The sequence below is a fragment of the Rana temporaria genome, chromosome 3, assembly GCF_905171775.1.
Source record: "Rana temporaria chromosome 3, aRanTem1.1, whole genome shotgun sequence".
Lineage (NCBI taxonomy): Eukaryota > Metazoa > Chordata > Amphibia > Anura > Ranidae > Rana > Rana temporaria.
Window position 1 is genome coordinate 314,671,235 of NC_053491.1, and position 25,194 is coordinate 314,696,428.

Genomic DNA, 25,194 nt, shown 5'->3' on the forward strand with positions numbered 1-25,194 from the left:
CATGGAGACCATTGTGCGTTTGAGAGGGTCACCAAGCCCCCTAACATTCCAGGACACCACATTAAGTACATTCAGCCCTCCCACCATAATAGATACAAAATCCTGCATGTAAAGGGGGGTAATACATTCCAATTCAGTGCATACCACTCCCCCCCTCCTCCCACGCTCTGGTGGGCAGTCCGCAGATGAGGCAACGCCCATAGAGACAGAATGTGAAGGTGCTGTAAGTCTTGTACTGTACTGTAGTAAAAACTCCAAGCTGTTAGAACCTCAGAGCGCACTAACACTCCAACTTTAACATGAGCAATCCCTCAGGCCTCGTACACACGACCGGATCTATCCGCTGGGATTTATCCGCAGATCAGTTCCAGCGGATAGATCCGGTGGTGTGTACGTCCGAGCGGACATTTATCGGCGGAAAAAATTCCAGCCGACGGATTTCCAGCGGATAAAAATTTCTTAGCATGCTAAGAAATCTATCCGCTGGAATCCTGTCCAGCGGATTGATCCGGTGGTCTGTACAGACTCACCGGATCAATCCATCCGCTCCTCTCCCTCGCATGCGTCGTAATGATTCGACGCATGCGTGGAAGTCTTTATCTTCCAGCGTCGCGCACGTCGCCGCGTCATCATCGCGGCGACGGCGCGACACGTCACCGCGGATGGATTCCGCGCGGATTTCGATCTGATGGTTAGTACAACCATCAGATCAAAATCCGCCAGAGGATTTATCCGCTGGAACGGTCCGGAGGACCTAAAGGTGCGGTCTTTAAAGAGACCACCAGCTGGTGATCTAGTGCCCCAGGTACTGTCAGGCTCCGTACACACGACCGAGTTTCTCGGCAGAATTCAGCCAGAAACTCGATCGGAGCTAGATTCTGCCGAGAAACTCGGTCGTGTGTACACTTTTCAGCGAGGAAGCCGACGAGGAACTCGTCGGGCCGAATAGAGAACATGTTCTCTATTTCCTCGTTGTTCAATGAGGAAAGTCGGCCCGCCAAGATCCTCGGCGGCTTCAACACTGAACTCGACGAGGAACTCGATGTGTTTGGCACGTCGAGTTCCTCGGACGTGTGTACGGGGCCTTAGTGCACCAAGGGCCCACAGGAGTAAACAGGGTAAAAGGGATCGAACATCTGACGCCCTTCAAAAAAAACTGGCACACTCAGGGAGTTCAGTCCTCATCAACCGCCTCCCTCCTCGGTGGGCGAAAGGCCTGCTCATTTGCATCCAACCAGGCCGATGTTCAAAGAAGTGAGCTTGGCCCCTCGCAATAATGCAGAGGCATGCCGGGTACAACATTGCATAGGGCGCTTGCAACTTCTGCAGCCTTTTCTTGACTTCCGTGAATCGGGCACGGCGTTTCTGCACATCAGACGAAAAATCAGGATAAAAGGAGATGCGGGCTCCATTAAACTGCACTTTCTGTTTTTCCCTGGCCAGACGAAGAATAATCTCTCTGTCTCTGTAATGTAACATGCGCAACAAGATGGGTCGCGAGGGACGCCCCGGGGGAAGGGGCCGCATGGGAACCCTGTGAGCCCTCTTTACCGCGTAAAGGGCAGTAAACGCCTTCTTCCCAAATAGCTCCAGCAGCCACTTCTCAACTTACTCAGTGGGGTCCCTCCCCTCCGTTTTCTCCGGGAGAATGACTATGTGGACATTGTTGCGCCTCATCCTGTTCTCGAGGTCATCAGCTCGTTGATCGCCTTCCACGACCATTCTAGCAGTTTGCTTAGTGTCTCTCATCAGAGGGGGGAGATTATCCTCCATATCACTAATCCTGCTTTCTGCTGCTGTGGTTCTCTCTCTTACCTTTTGTAGGTCTTGTCTTATCAGGGAAAAATTTTCTGTCAGACCATCAAAACGTGCTTGCAGGGTATTCACTGAGGCAGTGCATTTGTTAACAGCTCTCAGGATCTCAGCTAGTGTAGGCTGAGCAGGTTCCTCATCCCCACTGTCCTCATCCTGCTCATCTGCCTGCTCTGCCATGATGTCAGCAGCTGCTTGTTCAGGAGAGTCCTCCACCACGTCTCCCTGTGCAGATAGCTCCCCCTCAGGCGCCCCTCCCTCCTCTGCCGAGTCTGCCATATTCAAGGACCCTGCCAGTTTCTGGACATAGTACCTTATGTCCTTAGGGTCACTGCTGCTCTTAGGGGTTTTCAGAGGCTTACTCACTGTGTCCTTAATCTTCTCCGTGCCGCGTTGCCGAGTTCCCGTCATGTTGGATTTCTGAGCTCTGACCGTGGTCCTTGGTCTTTCCCCGCAGCCTCATCATTATGATTTCCACCTGCACAGGTATCTCTGCTGGGTCCCCTCGGGTTCCGGAGTCAGTCTGTGGCCATTAAACAGGGCAAAGAAGTCGGGAGCAGGATTAAATCAGGATACCACGCGGGAGCTCTGTGAGAAAGCTGCTTCTCACATGCCGGTCCAGGCCACCTATTTAATTGTTTGCTGATTTGATCATATTGAGCGAATTGCGCATCAATTGGATAATACATTTGAAGCCTGTATGACCATCATCAATGATGGAGAGAGAAGCATGGTGGCAGCTGGGGGTGGGATTACAGCTACAGAAGATGACTGAGCACACATACCAGTTGGGTGCTGTCTTTACCTTGGGCACTGAATGCTATTGTCCCAACGCTAAGCACATGCATGCTTACATTGGACCATTGTAAATGTAATCATGCAATAAAATCCATTCCTGGAATTCAGTTTAAAAAGTAACATTATGTAAGAAAAAAGCATTTGGCAATACAGACAGACATATTTGAATGCAGAAGAGATATACTGGGGTTGATAAACTAAAACTAGAGAGTGCAACATCTGGTGCAGCCGGGGGGGGGGGAGCGATAAACAATCTACCCGCCGCCACCCCTGGTCGAATCATGGACAGAGCCCCCACCCGTTTGGCCGGCCAGGTTAAGGGGGTCACGGATGGCAAACCCCCAGTCAGTCAGTCATTAAGTGAGGGGCAGCACTTACCCCATCCCGCGGGCAGCGCTCTGGGCGACGGCGGCATTTCTCCAGGCTTTGGGCAGGTCTCTGTTTCCCAGCCTCTCCTCCCTCCTCCTTCTGGCGGACGTTTAGATCAGTGTTTTTCAACTCCAGTCCTCAAGGCGCACCAACAGGTCATGTTTTCAGGCTTTCCATTATTTTGCACAGGTGATTTGATCAGTTTCACTGCCTTAGTAATCACCTCAGCTGTTTAATCTAAAGGAAATCCTGAAAACATGACCTGTTGGGGCGCCTTGAGGACTGGAGTTGAGAAACACTGGTTTAGATCACATCTCCTTTAAGCAAATCAGGTGATGGGTCTCATAATTGGCCAGGAGGAGGGTCAGTGTAAAAATAGAAAATATTCATTATTCATTAGATATGTGTTATGCCACGTACACACGATCGGATTTTGTGAAATTCTGACTGTGTGTGGGCCCCATCGGACTTTTCTCCATCGGATAAAAAAATAGAACATGTTTTAAATTCTTTCGATGGAAACAAAATCTTTGGGAAATTCCGATCGTCTGTGTGGAATTCCGTCGGAGAAAAATCCATGCATGCTCAGTATCAAGTCGACGCATGCTTGGAAGCATTGAACTTAATTTTTCTCGGCTTGTCGTAGTGTTTTACGTCACCGCGTTTTGGACGATTGGAATTTAGTCTGACAGTGTGTATGCAAGAAAGCTTGAATGGAATTCATCGGATTTTAGACCATCGGCGAATCCGATCGTGTGTACGCGGCATTATCCCGCGCTACCTAGTAACTTGTGTAGACAATATAATTCTTGTTGGTGGCTGCAAACAACCAAATTGTGTTCCCACAATGCTAATCACCAAAATAAATAAATAGATGTTGCTGCCTATCCCTTTAAAATTGCTTGTGTATTACATCCTCCTGTGATATAAATAAACCATATGTTACCCAAACCGTCCAATGTCCTCCTAGATATGCTGGGCTACTTCACCATTTCAGGTGTATGGCCCTTTAAATCCGTTCTCCTGATACTGCATATAAACTCTTCCGACAAAAGGTATCTTTATAGTGTAGTAAGTATTGGCAAACGTTTATTTAACCACTTCCATACCAGGCACTTATGCACCTTCCTGCCCAAGCCAATTTTCAGCTTTAGCGCTGTCGCACTTTAAATGACAATTGCGCGGTCATGCTACACTGTACCCAAACAATTTTTTTATAATTTTGTTCCCATAAATAGAGCTTTCTTTTGGTGGTATTTGATCACCTCTGCGATTTTAATTTTTTGCACAACAACTAAAAAAATATCGAAAATTTGAAAATATTTTTTTTTGTAAATAAGTACATTTTCTTCTTCAATTAAGGGCACTGATATGGCGGCACTAATGGGCACAGATGGGCACCAATGAGGTGGCACTGATGGGCACCAATGAGGCGGCACTGATGGGCACTGATAGGCGGCACTGATGGGCACTAATAGGCGGCACTGATGGGCACTGATAGGCGGCGCTGGTGTATGGCACTGATGGGCACTCATAGGCGGCACTGATGGGCACTCATGGGCGTCACTGATGGGTACTTATGGGTGGCACAGATGGGCACTGATCGGTGGCACTGATGGACACTGAGGGGTGGCACTGATGGACACTGAGGGGTGGCACTGATGGCATTGCTGGGCATCACTTGTTTATCCCATATTGTGCCAGTCAGTGCCCATGTTGCCAGTCAGTGCCCATGTGCACTGATTGGCATCTATTGTTCTCATTTTTTTATTGTTTTTTTTATTGTTGCCTCTTCCCTGGTGGTCCTGGCGGCTTCCCTGGTGGTCCAGTGTGGGCATCCCAGGGGGGGCTGCACTGATAAACAATCAGCGCAAACCCCCCCTGTCAGGAGAGCCGCTGATCGGCTCTCCTCTACTTGCGTCTGTCAGACGCGAGTGAGAAAGAGCCGATCAATGGCTCTTCCTGTTTACATTGTGATCAGTCGTGATTGGACACGGCTGATCATGTAGTAAAGAGCCTTCTCCGGAGGCTCTTTACCGAGATCGGAGATGCAGGGTGTCAGACTGACACCCCCCATCACCGATCGCCGCGCTGTGTGCCCCCATGGGCGCACGCCGGCATGTTATCCTGCTGGATGTCAATAGACGTCCAGTCAGGCTTACACAACCACTTCCCGGACGTCAATTTACTGGAAGTGGTTAAATAATATGCACTTACATTTAAGTTTAGAACAAACAGCTTGCAATGACAGTGGGGCTCGGAGGCACCCATGTCACTTCCGGTTTTGGCTTTGGCAACGTCACCCAGCTCCACCCAAAGTGTTGGGGAGCTCCAGGACACTGCAGCACTGCATGGAAGGTAAGTATGGTTCTGATTTAAAGTGCTTCTAAAGCCTTGAGGTTTTTCACCTTAATGCATTTTATGTATTAAGGTGAAAAACATTCTGTGTTGCAGCTGACCCCATCCCCCCCTACTTCCTACCTGAGCCCGATCCAATCCAGCGATTGTGCATGAGAGCAGCGGCTCCAGTCACTGTCCTTTTCCTCATTGGACAGATTGATAGCAGCGGGAGCCATTGGCTCCTGTTGTCAATTAAATCCTGTGACATGGGAGTGGAGGGGTGGGGCCGAGCCCCACTGTTTGTGTCAATAGACGCATCAGCAGGGCTCGGGAGCGGCCCCTCTCCAAGCCCATCACTTTCCGTGCAGCTAGGTTTAACATATTTGCTATTTTTTTTTTCTTGTTCAAATGTTTTATTAAGAACAAAACAAAATGGGTAATACAAACACATGTCCAAGTCTGGACCAGAAACAGATGGATATAGTAGCTTTACAAGATCACAATGAGAAGAGAAAATGAAAAAAAATATATCTACAGAGATAGAACATTAGACATGGTTAGGAGTGTCTCAAGATGCACAGGCAAAACAGGAGTACAGGTATAATAGATGTACTCACAATTGAGTACACCCCTCACATTTTTGTAAATATTTTGTTATATATCTTTTCATGTGACAAAACTGAAAAAATTACACTTTGCTACAATGTAAAGTGATGAGTGTACAGCTTGTATAACAGTGTAAATTTGCTGTCCCCTCAAAATAACTCAACACACAGCCATTAATGTCTAAACCGCTGGCAAACAAAAGTGAGTACACCCTAAGTGAAAATGTACAAATTGGTGCCAATTAGCCACTTTCCCTCCCTGGTGTCATGTGATCCATTAGTGTAACAAAGTCTCAGGTGTGAATGGGGAGCAGCTGCGTTAAATTTGGCATTATCGCTCTCAATCTTTCATACTGGTCACTGAAAATTCAACATGTTTAATTTTTTTATTTTTTTTACAGACTGCTTTTTTTTTACTCATACTGCTGCAGGGCGGCCACTTTGTGCCAGATCACATATGTAGGGCATGTCCTGACACTTTCGGGTCTGGGGCATGTGTACGAGCTGCCGACGACCCACTGCAGCTGTGATTAGATACAGCAGGAGCCAATCAGTGGGTCCGGGACCCACTGGTCATTCGGGAGACAGGCAGAATGGTGGTCAACAAGGCAGGTCGCCATTCTGTGATAGAGGAATGTACTGATCCTGTGTTTCTGCTAAGCAGAAACACAGATCTTTACCTTTCCCCAGTCAAAGTACCTCCCATATAGATAGGAAGCATTCCCAGAGAACACATTTAACCCTTTAAACGCCTCTGATGTTAACCCCTTCCCTGTCAGTGTCATTAGTAAAGTGACAATGTATATTTTTTAGCACTGATCACTGTATTACTTACACTGGTTACCCAAAAGTGTCAGTTAGGTGTCCAATTTGTCCAGCACAATATCGCATTCCCACTATAAGTCGCTGATCACGCCATTACTACCATTACTAAGAATAAAATTCCATAATTTGTAGATGCTATAACTTTTGCGCAAACCAATCAATATACACTTATTGGGATTTTTTTTACCTAAACCGTGTAGCAGAATACATAGACAGAATATGTATCATCACAGAGTGGTGCTGTGGATACTCAATATGGTAGGAACGTCCTAATTGGATTGAAGTAGACAATTGCAAAAAAGTGCTTGGAATTGTTGGGCACATCAATACACAATGTAGAAAAATAATATCTTTAATATAGAACAAAAAAGAGAAAAATACATAATACTAATTAAATTCACGCTAATAGATTAGCCAGTAGTTAAAATGTTGCAACTATGACATAAACCTGATGCACTACAAGGAAACAAAAATATTCCATAATACAATAAATCCCAGAGTGCGGTTATGATGTAACTTGATCTTGCTCTACATGTTATGCGCCAAGCACTTCTTCAGGAGCTTTAGGTACTGTATTTAGGATTTAGGATTCCGCTTACTTGCTCCCTGGTTGCTGTGGGGGGGAAGTGTTCCCTTTTCTGGAGAGTGATGTATAATAGATTTAAAAAAAAAATGATTGCATATGTTTTATAGACAGTAAGAAATATTGTTTTTTTCTTTTTTTTTCATTGTTGGTAGTGGCAGCCGCTCATGCAGGGCACAGAGGCCCCTCTAATCCATGCGCCCGGCCCCTTATCTACATGCAGGGCACCGGATGCATGAATTCCATTTTTTTTTATTTTTTAGAGACACATGATTAGAGCCTGAGACTCTCATTGGCTTAAAAAAGGGTGGGCCCTGGGCGCAGAGCACTGCGCCTGTAGCTTACCCAGTTGTGTGACATTAACAAATTAATATTTGCTAATGTCTTCCTGTTTCTCCTCTTGGCCAATCAGGAAGCGGGTCCTGAAACCTGATTGCCTGGGAGTCCTAAGTCCTGAGGAGAAGCGACCACCAGGACTTGGGTGGAGATGCAGGGGGGGAAGCTGCAACCTGAATAGGGTAAGTGCGGGGCAGGTGGGGGGGGTCTGGCAAGCGACAGGGGAAGCGCCAAGTGATCGAGCAAACACAGGGGACCAAGAGGCTGTAAAATGGAATGATTATTTTTTCTAATTCGACTTGCTGAAATATCAACTACTCCCTGCTTGAATGTAGTTAATGGCAATAAAGGCTCTCCCATTCCATCTGGTTGGATTGGCAGCGCACAAAGAAGGAGGAGGAACATCAGTTTCTCCCTCTCCTCTGTGACAACTGAGGCCATAAGTTTGAAGATTTCATCACTTCCAGTATCGGTTCTGCATTTACCTGGCTGGTACCAGCTAAGAAAGCAGCCAATAAGCCTTGAAGGGCAGAGGAGGGATCAATGGGTCTAATTAACTCAGATTTCTTCATAAAGAGGATATGTCACTACCCAAGGTATCACAAGTGATGATAAATATCACTTGAAGACAGCTGAATTATGTTTTTGAGTTTAGGGCAGCTAGGTTCCCTATTGAGAGTGCAGTGGATCCTGACATAGGAAGCAATTCTATTCAGACCTATAAACTAAGTGCCCAAATTTTCATAAATGTGATGGACACAAATGATAACAATCCATTCTTTGATAAGTCTACCTACAAAGCTAGTCTGCTTGAAAATTCACCAGTAGGTACTTTAGTGGTCAAGCTAAATGCATCTGATCCAGATGAAGGATCAAATGGTGAAGTTTTATATTCATTCAGTAGCTATACCCCACAGAAAGTTAGGCAGTTGTTTACTATAGATGCAAAATCTGGAGATATCTAACAGCGGCCCTGGTCTCTGGTAAGGGGGTAGTGGTGGCACAGACTCTGGCAGTGGCTGGGTTTGTGCAGCACAGCGATATAAGATGTAACGCTATTGACTCTGGTGAAAGGGGTAATTAAAGCGCTTGACTTGTAGTTTTGTTAGCTGTTTTTTTTTATTAAGATTATCTGAAAGATGGATTTCAAATGTTTTAAAAAGGGGCGCAGTTTCAGTGATTGCCAATGGGCGCCATTTTCACTAGATACGCCTCTGGGTACAGCATTGCGTGACTGTTCAATTGTCAGTTAACCACTTAACACCCGCCGCACGCCTATTTACGTCCACAGAATGGCACGTACAGGCAGATGGGCGTATATATACGTCCCTGCCTTCTAGCGGGTCGGTGCGATCCGGGACGATTGCGCGGCTATTCGTTTATAGCCGCCCCAGTCGCGATCGCTCCCCGGAGCTGAAGAACGGGGAGAGCCGTATGTAAACACGGCTTCTCCGTGCTTCACTGTGGCGGCTGCATCGATCGAGTGATCCCTTTTATAGGGAGACTTGATTGATGACGTCAGTCCTACAGCCACACCCCCCTACAGTTGTAAACACACACTAGGTGAACCCTAACTCCTACAGCGCCCTCTGTGGTTAACTCCCAAACTGCAACTGTCATTTTCACAATAAAGAATGCATTTTAAATGCATTTTTTGCTGTGAAAATGACAATGGTCCCAAAAAATGTGTCAAAATTGTCCGAAGTGTCCGCCATAATGTCGCAGTCACGAAAAAAATCGCTGATCGCCGCCAATAGTAGTAAAAAAAAAATAATTAATAAAAAATAATTAATAAAAATGCAATAAAACTATCCCCTATTTTGTAAACGCTATAAATTTTGCACAAACCAATCGATAAACACTTATTGCGATTTTTTTTACCAAAAATAGGTAGAAGAATACGTATCGGCCTAAACTGAGGGGAAAAAAATGTTATATATGTTTTTGGGGGATATTTATTATAGCAAAAAGTTAAAAATATTGCATTTTTTTCAAAATTGGCGCTCTATTTTTGTTTATAGCGCAAAAAATAAAAAGAGGTGATCAAATACCACCAAAAGAAAGCTCTATTTGTGGGGAAAAAAGGACGCCAATTTTGTTTGGGAGCCACGTCGCACGACTGCGCAATTGTCTGTTAAAGTGACGCAGTGCCGAATCGCAAAACCTGGCTTGGGCATTTAGCTGCCTAAAGGTGCGGGGCTTAAGTGGTTAAAGTACGGCAGTGCCATATCACAAAGAATGGCCTGGTCATTAAGAGGGGGTAAACCTTTCGGAGATTAAGTGGTTAATGCATGCATCATCATACTCAGGAGCTAAGACATTAGTAAAATGTTTGCGGCCATGTGAATGTCACCTTAAAACAGCAGAATGGGTTAACTTGAAGAGCGAGAAGAATTATTAGTGTGGGAAATTGGCTGCTTGAATGAAAGCAGCATGCACGTCTATAGAGAAGGCAGGGGATTTCTCGCTTCCTATGAAACTGAAAGGCAATTGTCGGCAGCATGTGAGCTGTAGACTGCGTGTGTATTGCTGACATGTTGTTTTATGAAGCTGAGCTTCTCATTGAAAGCAGGGAGTGAGCTAGCACAGAGGAGTCAGCTAGCAATGAGGAGTCAGCTAGCACAGAGGGGCTGGGTCCATAGATCGAGCTGGATTCCACACATTGGTTCCTCGGGAAGGCGTGTTGTTCCATCGGCTGCTCCAGCTACGTGCGGCTCTGGCGCTGTCCACGATGCAGGTGCTGAAACCAAGCCCACTGCCGCTCTGTGCTCAGCTGAATGAATGAAAGAAATAAGAGGCGCTGCAGCTGTCCCCGGCTTAGGCGCTGTCCCCGGCTCAGGCGCTGTCCCCGGCTCAGGTGCTGAAATCCAGCCGCCCCTCCTCTGATACAAGGACGACTCGGGCAGCCATGAAGCAAGCGCAGTGCTGAATTTACCGCTAAGCTGGGAACACTCAGGCCCCGATCTCTGCATCTTCCTCCCATCCAGGGAACAAAGCCATGGATTTATTGGGGAAGCAGCCACCTTCAGTGTCACCTGCCTGCTGGCTGTGTATGGTAAAGTGCTGCCATTTCATGAGGATGTGAGAGTCAGTCTATTGTGGGTTGTGGTCGGGTGAGTGCTGTTTACCTGCTGAGATGGCTTTCACTAGCAGGTGTGTGGGGCTGCTGATGCTGATGCTGGTGAACGTGGTCACAGGGCAGCTTAGGTACTCAGTGAAGGAGGAGTTAAATCATGGGGCGTTTGTGGGCAATGTCATCAGTGACCTGGGTCTAGATCTCAAGCAGTTACCCACACGAAGCTTCAGTATCACATCTGGAAATGACAAGCAGTATTTTGATGTTAATCTAGGCAATGGGGTCCTATTTGTAAATAGAACAATAGATCGGGAATCGCTTTGTGTCCCAAGTGCCCCTTGTGTAATCAATCTGGAGGTCGTTGTAGGGAACCCTGTGGAGGTGCATAACATTGAGGTCGACATATTAGACATTAATGATCATGCCCCTAAATTCCCTAGAAATGAATACAATTTGAGTATCAGTGAGTCAGCTGTGCCTGGAGCTAGGTTCCCTATTGAGAGTGCAGTGGATCCTGACATAGGAAGCAATTCTATTCAGACCTATAAACTAAGTGACAATGATTACTTTGCACTGGACCTAAAGACATTTAATGGCAACAGCAAGCTGATTGAAATTGTTCTGAAAAAACCATTAGACAGAGAACAGAACTCTCTTCATCGGCTGCTTCTCACAGCTATGGATGGTGGCAGTCAGGCAAAATCTGGCACAGCCCAAATTTTCATAAATGTGATGGACACAAATGATAACAATCCATTCTTTGATAAGTCTACCTACAAAGCTAGTCTGCTTGAAAATTCACCAGTAGGTACTTTAGTGGTCAAGCTAAATGCATCTGATCCAGATGAAGGATCAAATGGTGAAGTTTTATATTCATTCAGTAGCTATACCCCACAGAAAGTTAGGCAGTTGTTTACTATAGATGCAAAATCTGGAGAAGTTAGAGTAAATGGAATGTTGGACTATGAAAAATCATCATCCTATGAAATCTATGTGCAGGCCACTGATAAAGGTCCAGTTCCTATGGCAGGACATTGCAAAGTGCTGGTTGAAATAATTGACGCCAATGACAATGCCCCAGAGATAGTTGTGACTTCAAATTATTCTCCTGTTGCTGAAAACTCACAGGAAGACACCGTTGTGGCTTTAATGAGTGTAAATGATCAAGATTCAGGGATCAACAAACAAGTTAGCCTAACGATCCAGCAAAACCTTCCATTTAAATTAAAATCATTTAAAAATACTTATAAACTGGTGACTGATGGTAAACTGGATCGAGAAAAGTGTCCCTCTTACAATATCACAGTGACAGCTACAGACTCTGGGAATCCACCACTTTCAACTCAGAGAACACTATATGTGGAAATCTCAGATGTGAATGACAACCCTCCAGTATTTGAAGAGCCATCTTACTCTATGTATGTTTTGGAAAACAATGCCCCAGGAGTATCTGTGTTCTCAGTAAAAGCAGTGGATCCAGATTCCAATGAAAATGCATTTGTTTCATACATGGTTCTTCAAGGGGATGCTGAAGGCCTCCCTGTTTCTTCATATGTTTCTGTCAAATCTGACAATGGAACTATATATGCAGTCCAGTCATTTGATTATGAAAAACTAAGAGAATTTAGATTTGTTGTTCAAGCACAAGATGCTGGAAACCCCCCACTTAGCAGCACTGCTACTGTAAATGTTTTTGTTGTAGATCAAAATGATCACGCGCCAACAATTTTGTTTCCTGCCCCTACAAATGGTTCAAGGTCCATTGAGATGATTCCCCGAGCTGCAAGTGCTGACTACCTTGTTACAAAAGTCATTGCAGTTGATTTGGACTCAGGACAAAATGCCTGGTTGTTTTATAACTTAGGCAAATCCACAGATCCTAAACTTTTTAAGGTGGACTTGCATACAGGGGAAATAAGGACTACAAGGAAAGTTGCAGATGACAGTATTACCAACTACAACTTGACTGTTATTGTAAGAGACAATGGGGAACCTCCTCTTTCCTCTTCCACCACCATAAGTGTGGCTGTTGTGGATAGGATTTCACAACTTGTCCCAGGCTCCCAAAGACATGTCAAAAATAGCACAAGCTACTCTGAAATGACGATTTATTTGATAATAGCTCTGTGTTCTATTTCATTTGTATTTCTTTTGACACTGATTGTCATTTTTATTCTTAAATGCTGTAAGTGTACAATTAATGTTGACCCATGCTGCACTTGTTGCTGCACAGGGTGTTGTGTCGTTCAGAACCCAAACCCTGCAGACCCAAACAAACAAGCCAACAATAACATTGAAACCAGAATTCCACCTGGACTGAAAGCACAGCCTCATTTTATTGAGGTTAGGGGGAATGGATCACTTACAAAGACCTACTGCTACAAGGCCTGCATGACAGCAGGGTCAGGAAGTGACACTTTTATGTTTTATAATACTGGTGTTCCAGTAGGAACTATGACAATGCCACATGCAGTGATTGCAGACAGACACCTTACAGCCCAGAGTGGACAGAGACATAGTCTAATCATCTTACAAAGTGAAACAACTACTCCTGTAGAGGTGAGACTAAATATACTACTGTTTATGCTTACTGTGCATCAAACCCATCATTTGTTTGTCTTTGTGATATGTATTTGTTTTTAATATATAAAACATGTATGCCACCCCTAGGGCAAGTTACAAGAAATGGCACAACTCCTTAAATAACCTTTTCTGTCATATAAAAAGTAACAAGATGAAACACATTTTTGTATTTCAGCATTTATAATCCATGTGAAACATTACATTTTTAAAACAGGGCTGTGCATCTGCCAGGTGAGTATAAGCAGTTTTGTGGAAAGTATAATACAACTGACTTTTTAATACATATTAGTGAACTTGAATTAAACAGGTACAGTACATGCTGTGGACCAAAACAATAATCACAAAAATATAAGTGGTAATATATAGACACTAGTAATGTGAGAAGCACAGAGACTGCCATTGTTTACTGTCACCTCTTCTGAAAATGCTGGCTGCCTGACTGTCATACTGACCTACTTGCTTTGATACTTTCAACCTGGAAAAAGTATGCAAATAGAAATCAGGTTTTCATGAGCAACTCCATTTAATATCACACATGCAGATAATACTGACCAGAATATTTTGTCAGTGGAAATGTGGGAGAACACAGTTCTGGCACCTCCAGCACTGAATGTATGTATTTTATGGCAAGGAGTGCTGGGGTGTGCTGGACAGTCTATTGATTCTGGCTGCTAGGGGATCTATCTATTGTTGCTGGTTACATAGTTACATAGTAGATGAGGTTGAAAAAAGACACAAGTCCATCAAGTTCAACCTATGTGTGTGATTATAGGTCAGTATTAGATTGTATATCCTTGAATGGTGTGGTCGTTCAGGTGCTTATCTAAAAGTTTTTTTAAATTATTGATGCCCCTGCTGAAACCACCGCCTGTGGAAGGGAATTCAACATCCTTGCTGCTCTTATGCCGCGTACACATGATCATTTTTCGGCATGAAAAAAACGACATTTAAAAAAAATGTCATTTAAAATGATCGTGTGTTGGCTTCAGATAATTTTTCGGGTTCTGAAAAACGAAAACATTTTTTTCGAACATGCTGCATCTTTTAACAACGTTTTAAAAAATGTCGGTTTTCGGGTTGTAAAAAATGATTGTGTGGGCTAAAACGACGTTAAAAACCCGCGCATGGTGAGAAGCAAGTTATGTGATGGGAGCGCTCGTTCTGGTAAAACTACCATTCGTAATGGAGTAAGCTCATTCATCATGCTGTAACAGACAGAAAAGCGCTAATCATCTTTTACTAACAGGAAATCAGCTAAAGCAGCCCCAAGGGTGGTGTCATCCGCATGGAACTTCCCCTTTATAGTGCCGTCGTACGTGTTGTATGTCACCACGCTTTGCTAGAGCATTTTTTGAAAATGATCGTGTGTGGGCAACGTCGTTTTAATGATGAAGTTGGAAAATACTAAGTTTTTTCGACATGCAGAAAAACGATCGTGTGTACGTGGCATTACAGTAAAGAACCCTCTGTGCAGTTTAAGGTTAAATCTCTTTTCTTCTAATTGGACCACGTGTCTTATTAACCACTTAAGCCCCGGACCAATATGCAGCCTAAAGACCCAAGGGGTTTTTACAGTTCGGGACTGCGTCGCTTTAACAGACAATTGCGCGGTCGTGCGACGTGGCTCCCAAACAAAATTGGCGTCCTTTTTTCCCCACAAATAGAGATTTCTTTTGGTGGTATTTGATGACCTCTGCGGTTTTTATTTTTTGCGCTATAAACAAAAATAGAGCGACAATTTTGAAAAAAATGCAATATTTTTTACTTTTTGCTATAATAAATATCCCCCAAAAACATATATATATATAAAAAAAAAATTTCCCTCAGTTTAGGCTGATACGTATTCTTCTACCTATTTTTGGTAAAAAAAATCGCAATAATCGTTTATCGGTTGGTTTGCGCAAAATTTATAGCGTTTACAAAATAGGGGATAGTTTTATTGCATTTTTATTTTTATTTTATTTTTTACTACTAATGGCGGCGATCAGCGATTTTTTTCGTGACTGCGACATTATGGCGGACACTTCGGACAATTTTGACACATTTTTGGGACCATTGTCATTTTCACAGCAAAAAATGCATTTAAATTGCATTCTTTATTGTGAAAATGACAGTTGCAGTTTGGGAGTTAAACACAGGGGGCGCTGTAACATTTAGTGTTCACTTAGTGTGTGTTTACTACTGTAGGGGGGTGTGGCTGTAGGACTGACATCATCGATCGAGTCTCCCCTGTAAAAGGGATCACTCGATCGATGCGCCGCCATAGTGAAGCACGGGGAAGCCGTGTTTACACACGGCTCTCCCCGTTCTTCAGCTCCGGGGAGCGATCGCGACGGAGCGGCTATAAACAAATAGCCGCGCTGTCGTCCCGGATCGCTCCCCGAGGCTTACCGACCGCCGCATGTAGCGGGGGGGTCCCGATCGGACCCCCCACCCACGTCAAGCAGAGCACGTACAGGTACGTTGATGTGCCTGTCCGTGCCATTCTGCTGATGTATATCTATATGAGGAGGTCGGCAAGTGGTTAAATTTCCCTCCACAAAAAAGTTTTATCCCTACTGTGGGGTGGCCAGTATGATATTTGTAAATGTAAATCCTATCCCCTCTCAAGCGTCTCTTCTCCAGAGAGAATAAGTTCAGTGCTCGCAACCTTTCTTCATAACTAATATCCTCCAGACCCTTTATTAGCTTTGTTGCCCTTCTTTGTACTCACTCCATTTCCAGTACATCTTTCCTGAGGACTGGTGCCCAGAACTGGACAGAATACTCCAGGTGCAGCCAGACCAGAATCTACTAGAGTGGGAGAATTATCGTTTTATCTCTGGTAGGGTTGTCCCAATACCGATACTAGTATCGGTATCGGGACCGATACAGAGCATTTGCGCGAGTACTTGTACTCGCGCAAATGCTCCTGATGCTTCCCTCGATACTTTTTTTTTTAATGTAGAGTGGCCAGAGAGGAGTCAGTGTCTGGGGAAGGCAGGAGAGGGCGGGGGAGTGCAGGCGGAGTTTGGCTGTAGAGGGGGCGGGCAGCACACGCTGGGGGGGTATCGGGCCGGTGCTCCCCTTCCACGACTGAAGAGCGGCATGGCGGTGACAGGTAGGCAGTGACACACAGGCTGAAGCCTCGCTTTGCGGGGGGGGTCCGTCGTCACACCCGGGACCCAGCCGCAGCTCTGACAAATCTCGGCTGTGACTGTCTCACAGTCACACAGCCAAGCAGACCGCAGCCGCCTCCCCCTCCTCTGTGTATACTACAAGTGCTGTGCACGGCATGCTGATCATCTGAGCAGCCGACGTGCACAGCATTACGGGTGTATTGTAGGAGGGGGGTGTCTTTATTGTAGGGGGGGTGTCTATTGTAGGGGGGTGTTGTCTTTATTGTAGGGGGGGGGGGTGCTGTCTGTATTAGGGGGGGTTTGTATTGTAGGGGGGAGGTCTGTATTGTAGGGGAAGGGGGGTCTGCACTGCAGGGGGAGTGGGTCTGCTCTGTAGGGGGGGTCTGTGTAACATGTCAACGGCTGAACGTCCCTACACTCATCTTGGTACACCCTGCACTCCGCTGCAGTAAGCAGCAGCAGACATCTTGTTACACCCAGCCTGAGCTATATGGTCTGGGTGTAACAAGATGTCTGCTGCTGCTTGCTGCAGCGGAGTGCAGGGTGTACCAAGATGGGTGTTGCAGCATTTTTTTTTTTATAAATTCTGTGTAATTTTTCGCAGCATTTCAGTGTCAGACACCTGTCAGTGCAATCAGTGCCCACAAGTGTCACCTATCAGTGCAATTAGTGCCATCAGTGGCCACAAGTGCCACCTATCAGTGCAATTAGTGCCACCTATCAGTGCCCACAAGTGCCACCTATCGGTGCCCACAAGTGCCACCTATCAGTGCAATCAGTGCCACCTATCAGTGCCCACAAGTGTCACCTATCAGTGCAATTAGTGCCATCTATCAGTGCCCACAAGTGCCACCTATCAGTGCAATTAGTGCCATCTATCAGTGCCCACAAGTGCCACCTATCAGTGCCAGCCACCTATTAGTGCCCATCAGTGCCAGTCACCAGTCAGTGCCCATAAGTGCCGCCTATCAGTGCCAGCCACCTGTCAGTGCCACCTATAAGTCCCCATCTGTCAAACTGCCACATGACATTGAAAAAAAAAGTATCGGTATTCGGTATCGGCAAGTACTTGGAAAAAAGTATTGATACTTGTACTCGGTCTTAAAAAAGTGGTATCGGGACAACCCTAATCTCTGGAGGTAATCCCCTTTTTAATGCATGCCAATATTCTGTTTGCTTTGTTAGCAGCAGCTTGGCATTGCATGCTATTGCTGAGCCTATCATCTACTAATTTTCCAGCCTAGATTCCCCCAAAGGTTCACCCCCTAGTGGGTAGATTGAATTCATATTTTTGCCACCCAAATGCATTATTTTAAATTGTTCTACATTAAACCTCGTTTGCCATGTAGTTGCCCACCTCATTAATTTGTTCAGATCGTCTTGCAAGGTTCCCTGCAGAGAAGTTATTGCCCTACTTAACTTAGTGTCATCCGCAAATACAGAGATTGAGCTGTTTACCCCATCCTCCAGGTCGTTTATGAACAAATTAAACAGGATTGGTCTCAGCACAGAACCCTGGGGGACCCCACTTTCCATCCCTGACAATTCCGAGTATTTCTGATTTATCACCACCCTCTGAACTCGCCCTTGTAGCCAATTTTCAATCCATGTACTCACCCTATGGTCCATGCCACGGGGGGCTGGTGGGAATCTATTTTCGTGTTGGGGCTATTGTTGCTGGGTAGGGCTATTGTTTCTGGGAGAGATCTACTGTTTACGGAAGAGGTATATTGCTGTTGGCTTCTGGAGGATCTATTGATGCTGACTGCTAAGAGATCTGTTATTGCTGCTGGGGGTCTATTGTTGCTGGGGTGGTATTTTGTTGTGGGGGTCCATTGTTGCTGAGTGGTTTATTGTTGCGTGAGTGGGGTCTGTTCCATACAAATTACTTAGTAGCACAAAATGAGACTAGGTTCTGTATTCTCTAAAATGGGCAGTGCTCAGAGGTGGGTAGGGGCAGAGATGAAGTGTGACTCAGAAAGTGGGAGTTTCTGCACCTATTCTCTGAGAGAAAAAAGCCCTGTTACTGACTTAGGTAACTTTGTATGCATTCAGATGCATTGTGTTATAACCCAAATGCCATTACTGTATAATGTTGTTAATTAATATAATGTCACATAAAGTGAAACTCTAAACAAACTGCTACAGTAAAGCACAAATACAGTATGCTTTTTTTTTATATGCCAATTTTTTTTTGAAATTCAGGCCCATCAGTTTTACATGTATCTTGCATAGCCAAGCAGGAGGCATACATCATCTCTGGCACCGCAGTTCAGCTTCTGAGTATCCTTAATGTGTGAAGGGGCTTATATATAAAAAAGTATAGTAACAATCATTTTTAGGGTACCCACAGATGATTTCTGAAAACTAGAGCAGCAACTGCAACTGCTAAGTTGAAAATAAAGCAGGGATTCTAATTGGTTGCTAGAGGAAGCAATAGTTAGCACAGAGAGTTAGCACACATGTCCTTCATAAGCTTCTAAATAGATAGTAACACCTTGTGATTCCTTTCAAGTATTTGTCAGTGCATATACTGAAGAAAGCTTGCAGCTAGGGAAAACTTTTAACCACGTGACCTATGAAAGGTTTTACCCCCTTCCTGACCAGGGCATTTTTTGCTTTTCAGCACTGCACTACTGTCAATTGTGTGGTCATGCAACACTGATCACTTCTGGGTTTTTATTATATAAATAAAAAAATACAGAATTTTTGTTTTCAAATTTCTTCAAAAATTTAGGCCAAAATGTATTCTGCTACATGTCTATGGTAAAAAAAAAAATTGTTTGTGTGAAAGGTATATAGCATCTACAAACTATAGTATATATACTATAGTATATATACTAGAATATACGCACCTATGATGCTATACTGGTACTGACTTATAGAGTGTTAAGGGCAATCTGTCACAAACAGACCCTTAGCTTGGAGATATGCTAACTGACTAACTGAAAATGATATCAGTAGTGACGCTAATTTAGATATTATACTGTACACTGTCACTGTACTAATGACACTGGCTGGGAAGGGGGTTAACATCAAGTGGCAATCAATGGGTTAACTGTGTGTAATGTGTGTAATATGTGCTGCTTTTACTAAGATATCTGGCTGTTTTTTTCTCCCTGCTTTGCTATGTGTACACAGTTCTGGTCTCAGCCATAAATCATTGGCCAGGACCTGTTGACAAAATTGCACTGTGTCCACCCCTGGCACCGGTCTGCAGGGGATTCATGCATACTTGACCCAAAACCTGAAAACAAGCCAGCAATGTTTATTTGCGTTGCTGAGCCCGCAGCTGCAGTTAAAGGGCTTGTAAAGGTTTGTGTGTTTTTAACCTGGATAGATTGATAGCAGAGCAGCCATTGGCTCCCTTTGCTTTCAATCAAATCCAATGACGTGGCCGCCGGGGGGGGGCAGGACCAAGTTATACACTCGGCGTCTATGGACACCCGCAAGGTAACCCCTTCGGTTGAGAGCTTCCCAGAGGGGGTTAGCTATTGCGGGGAGGAGCCGAGACAGCCGCCGTGGGACCCCAGAACAGGAGGATCAGGGCCACTCTGTGCAAAACGAACTGCACAGTGGAGGTAAGTATGACAATACTTCTGGTTGATGCTGTAGGTTCTTACACCTTGTATATTATCAAGGCTCTTACTTTAACACATACGCCCATCTGAAAATAACTGAACACATACTAACTATACTAAATACTTACAATACTGTAGTAATTTGTACTGTATATTTTTTTTTCAAGCTTTGGCCTTCAATTATATTCAATTATATTACATGGCTTCTCTGTGAAATGTATTTAGTGACTTGTAGCCCTTTTCATGTTAAAGTTTTTTTGCTAGGAGGATGTTACCCAATATTTCTACATGTTAGTCAATTAGACGGAGTAAACAATTGCACTTAACATACCATTAGTAGACAGATGTTTATAATACTGTACATACCTGTGGGTGGGTGGCACAGGCAGGCTGGATCATAAACATTTACATCGCCAGTTGATGAGCCGTCCTCTGGTACCCGGCCTCTTTGAATGGTAGGGGATCACATTATCACAATGTTAACACAACTTTTAAGAATGGGTTTCATTGATAACAGTTGTGCTTAGTATTGTGATGATCTGGGCCAATTACATCACCCTGTACCATGTGATAGCTGTGGTCCAATCACAACACACAATAGTAATCACAGCCAGTTGTTATGAATGTAATCCGTTCATGACAGTGCTGTTACAGTGATCATAACATAAACAGGATTCAAAGTGTAGAAATCCCTGATCCCCTCAGTGTCACTATGTTTTTAAAAAAAAATACTGTCTGAGGTCTGTGTGGCTATTTATTTTTATGATGAAATTTCCAGTGAAAGTACAGTTATAATTTAAAAGATGTTGTCCAATCCAAAAGCTACTACACCTGCCCCTAAACTGCACTCCTTGGAGTTCATATCTCAAAACATAATATAATTTTGGTGATAGATACAATATCTGAATGTGTGCCAAGGCATTTGTAATTCTGGAAGCCATTAAATTGACACACAGTTTGCCAGTAACGACTTCTAAGAGCTTGGCAATATCCAGTCAGCTGGCTTTAAATCTGCATTTACCATTTCACAAGCCAGCACTTAATAGCTGTGCTTTAAAAAAAAAAACGAGCCTCTTTCATCAGTCATCTTGTGCACAAATTGACTTTTATCAGTTAATGTAAAAATCATATGAAAGGACAGATCGATTCATTTTGTTTTACGCAAGCAAGCTTTTGTTGAAAGGCACTGTGTCTGCAAAGTGTGGTTGATGTGCACATGCAATATTTAGATTCATGCATTCACATCACTGAGCATAGATGCTGTCACAAAGTGCAGTGTATATGCACATGCAATATTCAGATTCCTGCATTCACATCACTGAGCATGGATGCTGTCACTATTTAATATGTATTAATTTTGCAATAATACATAGTCATAGGCTTTATCAAGTTCACATTAATTATCTTAGAACATGTTTAATTTAAAACTTTTTTTTTTTCAAAACTAAGATTACAGTACAGTCTCTCACATACACATTGGGGTTGATTAAGTAAAACTGAGAAGTGAAAAATCTGGTGCAACTTTGCATTGCCAATCTGCTTTTACTTCAGCTTGTGAAATTTAGATTTGAAAAAAAAAATGGAGGCTGATTGGTTTCTATGCAGAGCAGCACCAGATTTTGCACACTTCAGTTTTAGTAAATCAACCCCAATGTATCTTGTGTAAATGTTGTCCCAGCTGTAATATGACATTTGACCCTTTCTATATTTTAGATTTTTTTTTTTTGAAAGTAATTGTTGTAAACAATTGCCCATGATTTTTCTTTGATAAAATACTAGCCCCTTTTTCATTATTTTTCAGCATCTTGCTGATAATCGTCAGACTCTTTGCAGTCACTTCCCATCTGCATGCACTCTCTCCAGGAGCAGCTGAATTTCATTGCTCTGAATTGCTTTGTAGTCTTCCAGGAGACAGACAGTTACTCTAGAAGAGATGGGCAGGGCTGTAGAAGGTCATTTACCCATCAGCAGGGCCAGTATCTGCTCCTTTGTGCAAGGAGGAACAGGATGAGCACTTTCAGAGTTCTACAAAATGACATTGCAGCAGGCCACCTATGTGAATGTCTATGACCAAACAATCAGAAACATACTTATTGAGGGTGGCCTGAGGTCTTCTAGTGAGCCCTGTGCTCATTGCCTGGTACCATGTAGCATGATTGGCAATTACCGTTGAAAAACAGCATTGGCAGGTCTGCCACTGGCGCCCTGTGCTTTTTACAGATGAGAGCAGGTTCACCCTGAGCACATGTGACAGATGTGAAAGGGTGCCTGTAACATCATTCAGCATGACCGGTTTGTTAGTGGGTCAGGGGAGGCAAATCCATGTAGGAACGCACAGACCTCTACATGCTAGACAATGGCACCCTGACTGGCATTAGGTATAAGGATGGAATCCTTGGACTCATTTTCAGACCCTACACTGGTGCAGTGGGTCCTGGTTTCCTCCTGGTTCAGGACAATGCCTGGCCTCATGTGGCGAGAGTATGTAGCCAGTTCCCGGAGGATGAAGGAATGCCTTTGAATGGCTCCCATGCTCGCCTGACCTAAATCCAATAGAACACCTCTGGGACATTATGTGTCGGTCCATCCAACTCCACCAGGTTGCATATCTGGGAGGAAATACCCCAGGACACCATCTCTCATCTCATTAGGTGTATGCCCTGACGTTGTCAGGCATACATACAAGCATTTGGGGGCCATATAAACTACTAAGTACCATTTTGAGTTGCTGGAGTACAATTTGGACTGCTGCATAATTTTTTCACTGTTTTTTTTAGGGTGTCTTTGATCTCAACACTCTGTGGGCTGAATTTTGAAATTCCTGTTAAACAATGTGGCATCCTTTCGTTCCTAACACATTACCCAGTCCATATCAGTATAGATATCCAGCATTATATTTTTCCCCATTGAGATCTGATGTGTTTTCAAAGTGATCCAAAGTGTCCTGTCTCCTAATAAATATTGATTGCTGTCTATGGGGCAGATTCACGTAGAGCCGCGTAAAATTGTGCGGGCGTAACGTATCTGATTTACGTTACGCCTCCGCAACTTACACGGGCAAGTGCTGTATTCTCAAAGCACTTGCTCCGTAAGTTGCGGCGGCGTAGTGTAAATCAGCCGGCGTAAGCCCGCCTAATTCAAATTTGGATCAGGGGGGCATGTTTTATGCAAAACTACTGTGACCTGTCGTGATTGACGTTTTTTTGGAACGGCGCATGCGCCGTCCGTGGAATTTCCCAGTGTGCATTGCTCCAAAGTACACCGCAAGGACGTCATTGGTTTCGACATGAACGTAAATGACGTCCAGCCCCATTCACGGACAACTTACGCAAACAAAGTAACTTTTTCAAATTTCGACGCGGGAACGACAGCCATACTTAACATTGGCTGCGCCTCATATAGCAGGGGCAACTTTACACCGGGAAAAGCCTAACGTAAACGACATAACTTTACTGCGTCGGCCGCGCGTACGTTCGGGAATATGCGTATCTAGCTAATTTGCATACTCGACGCGGAATTAGACGGAAGCGCCACCTAGCATTAAAAAAAAAAATGCAGTCAATATCCGACGGCGTAAGAGACTTACGCCTGTCGGATCTAATGGATATATATGCGTAACTGATTCTAAGAATCAGGCGCATAGATACGACGGCGCAACTCAGAGATACGACGGCGTATCTCAGTTGTGAATCTGGGCCTATGCCTTTATATCAATGGAATAAAGGATTGGCTTTATTCAGTGTGTGGTGATCCTTGGATTATTGCTGAACATAACTTGTCTAAAAGGTGACAAAGCTGTAGTGATTTCACTGCAGAATAAACAATGTTATCACCATACCAAAAGAAGTGGAAGATCAACACATTTACTAGAAGTAACAAAATAAAAAAATAAAAAACTGATAACTGACTCAGAAAAACAAAACCTGCTAGTATCAGACTGTAGCATATATGGGCCAGATCCACGTAGAACGGCGTAATTTTATGCAGGCGTAGCGTTTCGTTGTTACGCTACGCCGCCGCTACTTTGACAGGCAAGTGCAGTATTCTCAAAGCAAAGTTGCGGCGGCGTATCGTAAATAGGCCGGCGTAAGCCCGCCCAATTTTAAATATGGAACATGTGGGCGTGTTTTATGTTAATGTATTGTGACCCCACGTAAATGACGCTTTTTACGAACGGCGCATGCGCTGTCCGTGAAAGTATCCCAGTGCGCATGCTCCAAATTAACCCGCAAAAAGCCAATGCTTTCGTCGTGAACGTAAATGACGCACAGCCCTATTCGCGAACGACTTACGCAAACGACGTAATCGAGAGAAAATTTTACGCTGGCCCGACGTCCATACTTAACATTGGCTGCGCCTCATATAGCAGGGGTAACTTTACGCCCGAAAAAGCCTAACGTAAACGGCGTATCTGTACTGCGACGGCCGGGCGTATGTTCGTTAATTGTCGTATCTAGCTGATTTACATATTCTAGGCGTAAATCAGCGTACACGCCCCTAGCGGCCAGCGTAAATATGCAGTTAAGATACAACGGCGTAGGCGACTTACGCTGGTCGTATCTTAGCAAAATTCTGGCGTATCGTGTTTTCTGAATACAGAAAAAAGATACGCCGGAGCATCCTAGAAGTTACGCGGAGTATCAATAGATACGCCAGCGTAACTTCTTTGTGGATCTGGCCCTATGTCTTTATTGCTTTTTTTATAGTTCTTCTTTAACTCTGTTTTATTTTTACTAACCACTTAAGACCCGGACCTTTAGGCAGCTAAAGGACCCGGCCAGGTTTTGCGATTCGGCACTGCGTCGCTTTAACAGACAATTGCGCGGTCGTGCGACGTGGCTCCCAAACAAAATTGGCGTCTTTTTTTCCCACAAATAGAGCTTTCTTTTGGTGGTATTTGATCACCTCTGCGGTTTTTATTTTTTGAGCTATAAACAAAAATAGAGCGACAATTTCAAAAAACATGCAATATTTTTTACTTTTTGCTATAATAAATATCCCCCAAAAATATAAAAAAAACATTTTTTTTCCTCAGTTTAGGCCGATACGTATTCTTCTACCTATATTTGGTTAAAAAAAATCGCAATAGGCGTTTATCGGTTGGTTTTCGCAAAATGTATAGCGTTTACAAAATAGGGGATAGTTTTATTGCATTTTTATAAATTTT

At 44.1% G+C, this 25,194-nt stretch overlaps 1 protein-coding gene across 6 annotated transcripts in view; it reads left to right on the forward strand.

Annotated features, from left to right (window-relative positions):
* Positions 1–25,194, forward strand: part of LOC120932468 (protocadherin alpha-C2-like) — a 385,799-nt gene that overhangs the window by 276,986 nt on the left and 83,619 nt on the right. Inside the window, exon 1 of one of the 6 annotated variants that reach the window (XM_040344835.1) lies at positions 10,209–13,303. The exons of the other annotated variants lie outside the window; for them this stretch is intronic. Within the exon in view, the coding sequence (XP_040200769.1) occupies positions 10,805–13,303 (2,499 nt within the window). The 5' untranslated portion in view covers positions 10,209–10,804. Of the gene's footprint in view, positions 1–10,208; positions 13,304–25,194 lie in introns of those variants that run through there. 6 annotated transcript variants of the gene reach the window in all.